This window comes from Myripristis murdjan, chromosome 7 (genome assembly GCF_902150065.1).
Source record: "Myripristis murdjan chromosome 7, fMyrMur1.1, whole genome shotgun sequence".
Classification (NCBI taxonomy): Eukaryota; Metazoa; Chordata; class Actinopteri; order Holocentriformes; family Holocentridae; genus Myripristis; species Myripristis murdjan.
In genome coordinates, this window is record NC_043986.1 from 24,779,151 (window position 1) to 24,782,529 (window position 3,379).

The 3,379-nt window shown below is 43.2% G+C and overlaps 1 protein-coding gene across 1 annotated transcript; it reads left to right on the forward strand.

Moving 5' to 3' along the window:
• Positions 1–682: 682 nt before the first annotated feature.
• Positions 683–2,294, forward strand: irx7 (iroquois homeobox 7). The gene is made up of 2 exons (XM_030055973.1): positions 683–920; positions 1,270–2,294. Exons 1-2 carry the CDS (start codon positions 696–698, stop codon positions 2,041–2,043), a joined length of 999 nt encoding a protein of 332 aa, XP_029911833.1. The 5' UTR covers positions 683–695; the 3' UTR covers positions 2,044–2,294.
• Positions 2,295–3,379: the final 1,085 nt, after the last annotated feature.

Consider the following 3,379-nt stretch of genomic DNA (forward strand, 5'->3'; position numbering starts at 1 on the left):
CATGATGTTGTTAACCGAATTCAGGAGGTTTGAAGCTGCTAAGCCTGTGAGTGCCAGACATTAGGAGGAGTGTTTGATTCAACATCAAATGAAGGGGAATATAGGCTGATATGACGCCAAAAGGTGTGCTGGCTATAATTACATTTAATTTAAATTGCCTTTATTATGCGTAGACCAAGAACTAACTTTGAAAAAAAAGCTCCAACTTGGAATAAAATAGACTTCAGTGTTTTTTATTTATGTATTTATCTAGTTGGTTATTTTGTATGAAACAGCACTGATACATTAACAAAAAGCAGAATGACAGGTTAAATTTATCTTTTTTTCCTCTACATGACAAAAATGACTGATGTTAGACTTGCATGGAGAGGAGGGATAATTATAGCACGCTATTCACCTTTTCTTGCAAAAATGGATGAATTTGAATTGAAATTTCAATACTCTCCAGAGATAATTGTGTCGAGAGTATCACATATTTAACCTCTTTACGAAAACGTTAAAAGGAACAGCGGAGGGCTCCTTTGATGGGATTTGCTGCCAGTGAAAGCTGCAGCTCTTTTGAACGTAGCTGTCAGTCAACAGCAGCGGGACCCCCCGCCCTCCCCGCACACATTCACGCGCAGGCAACTGTGTATATAAACGGCTCGAGGAGGTGGGATCGCCACTCATACCCAAAGAGCTGGGACGCAGGAAGGATGCCCGCATCACAATCTGGATTTGGCAACTTCTTCTTGGAGAGGAACAACATCAGCATGCCGACTGGATACCAGATACCGGTGCTGGGATGCCCCGCCGGTGTGCAGCAGCAGCAGCAAGCGCAGCATCTGGCAGCGATGGCAGCCGGAGTTCCCATCGCATATTCAGGACTACAGGGATACAACTTCATCCCATATCCGCACCACAGGCACATCTCACAGCTGGTAAGCTCAAGCTGAATGTGATTTATGATGTAGCCGGACAGAATTCACATTTTACACTGTAATTTAATGATTGCGTTACAATCTCAAAGATTTTTTATTGTCCTGCGATATAGTTATAAATTAAAAGATGAGTAAACTATAACTTTCAAGCACAATTAATTTCATTTTCAAAAGTTTGCCTCATATGATTTGCACTAGTTTGATATTAATTCCAACGATATATGAGCAATTAAGAGTTCCCTGCCTATAATTGTGCGCTCTGCTCGAGAGTGGGCATCGCCGTGCGTAATTACGCAGAGATGCGATTCTTTAGCGCTGGCTCTAAAAGTTCGTTATCTCTTTTTTTCAGAACAACGGTTTCGACTTGAAGGCCACCTCTACCTACCATCACGCGCTCCTGGCACGAGGTGGACCTTTCTACCCGCCATACCGTGCCGGGACAGTGGAAGACCCCGGTAGGGTCGCCAAAGTGGCCACTCGAGAGAGCACCGGGGCGCTCAAGGCCTGGCTGAACGAGCATCTGAAGAACCCGTATCCCACCAAAGGCGAGAAGATCATGCTCGCCATCATCACCAAAATGAGCCTCACGCAGGTTTCTACGTGGTTCGCCAACGCAAGGCGACGCCTGAAGAAAGAGAACAGGGTCAGCTGGGCGTCTAAGGGGAAATCAGACGAGGAGGATGAGGAGCAGGAGGGTGAGAGTGAGGAAGACGAGAGCCCCCTGCAGAAATGTCATTTGGACGAGCGGGATGAGACGGAGCCGCAGGGTGAGCATGCAGACACCGAGGAGGAAGCCGCCGGCGCGCTGGGCAGCTCGGCACCTGTGGATGCGCGTTTGGAGCAGCTGCACCGCGAGCATGAAGAGAGCCAGGTTGCACTTGTCAAAGCTGATAAGAAGGAGTCGGAGCAAACGCCTTCACCATTGGAGAGCAAAGAGAATATTGTTAGTCAAAAGCCCAAAATATGGTCCCTGGCAGAGACCGCCACCTCGGAACCGGTGAAGAAACCCTCGGACAATACTTTCCACCCAAGCAGCTCCCAAGTTGGAAAACTGTGGGCTGAGTGGGCTTCCAGAAACGGACTGTATATTCCGTCCTGTTACTCCACGCATGAAATTCTCTAACCGGAAGTTCAGACAGAAATCAGAGACATTTTCCGCGTCTTTTGCACTTAAAAGTTTCAACCCTCAGGGATTTGAATCATTAATTCCCGAAGTTTGCAGTAAAATGCGAAAAGTGTTTTGAGACCAAAGACTAAACATGTTATGTTGTTGTACATAAATGTAGATGTATTTTTCCATCGCCACTGTGTAAATTATATTTCCTTTGTCTATCTGGAAGAAATATTTTTGATTAAATAAAATTCAGCAAAATATCTGATGACATGTTGACTTGTTTTATTCATGTGGTATGAAGTGGCATTCAGCAAAGTGGATATGACGTGTTCACTTTCCATTTGATAGAATTTGATGCAAAGCCTCATTTTATTTATAGGCTGTATAGTTTGGACACACATAAAAGCCTTAGCATAAATAGAAAAATAGGCCATGCTGAGATTTTTTTTTCTTTCTGAAAAATGACCACATTAAAGTATCATGCATCTATTCAAATAACCGGAATAGGCCTATTTATGGATGAAAACAACATTGTTACTACTTAAAACCCAATTTCATCAGAAATAAAAATACAAAATTTAGCTTTTATTGCCAATTAGTACACTTAACATCTTTCTAAAGAAAATCATCTTTAATCCACCTTTATAGAGTCCAAAGAAAGTATGGGGCTTACTTTGCATATCAAACCTTTGACTATTAAATCCTCACAATCAAACAGATTTTAGGCCACTTTGCTGTTAGGTTGTTTAACATTTTGAGGAGAGGCCTTGGATAAGTAAGGTAATACATCCTTTTTTCAGTTTATAAGGGAAATTCTTATACTTAAGTTCCAAAGGTGGTCTTAGATGTTCCTTTAAATTCTCCCTTAGTATGAAATTCTCTTCTTCTTGGTGTCCTCTTTTGTCGAGATCAGACAGGAGCACAAGCAGCCCCGGTCTAATGAAACATTAGCATTGTTTAGGCGTTGACATAGGGATTCTTCACTAACAGTGCCCTGGGTTTCCATGTAAACTCAAAGGGCTGCACCTCCATTAATCCAGGGATAATGCATGGGAAAGCCCCTGGGTGCAAAAGGCCTCAAATGCACATAGTCGCCTTGTCTTCCTGCCTCACCTCTTCAAATCCCCACAAACAGAAACACACAGAGGGGAGATAAGCTCCACCTGAGCCCCTTCTTAGGTGGCCCAAATCCCACGTTAAACAGGTGAATGCTGCAGGACATCATCTGTCACAAACTATAAAAAATGTTTACAGGAAGAATTGGTTTATTAAAAAAAGAGCCTACATGCCTAAACAAGTCAGTGTTCTTTTGGTTTGGAGCAGCTGTACTGCTACATAGTGACTT

Excerpts from the sequence above, each read along its gene's own strand:
- irx7 (XM_030055973.1), top strand. The coding sequence starts at position 696 with ATGCCCGCATCACAATCTGGATTTGGCAACTTCTTCTTGGAGAGGAAC. Across the intron at positions 921-1,269 it reads ACAGGCACATCTCACAGCTG|AACAACGGTTTCGACTTGAA; the intron begins GTAAGCTCAAGC and ends TCTTTTTTTCAG.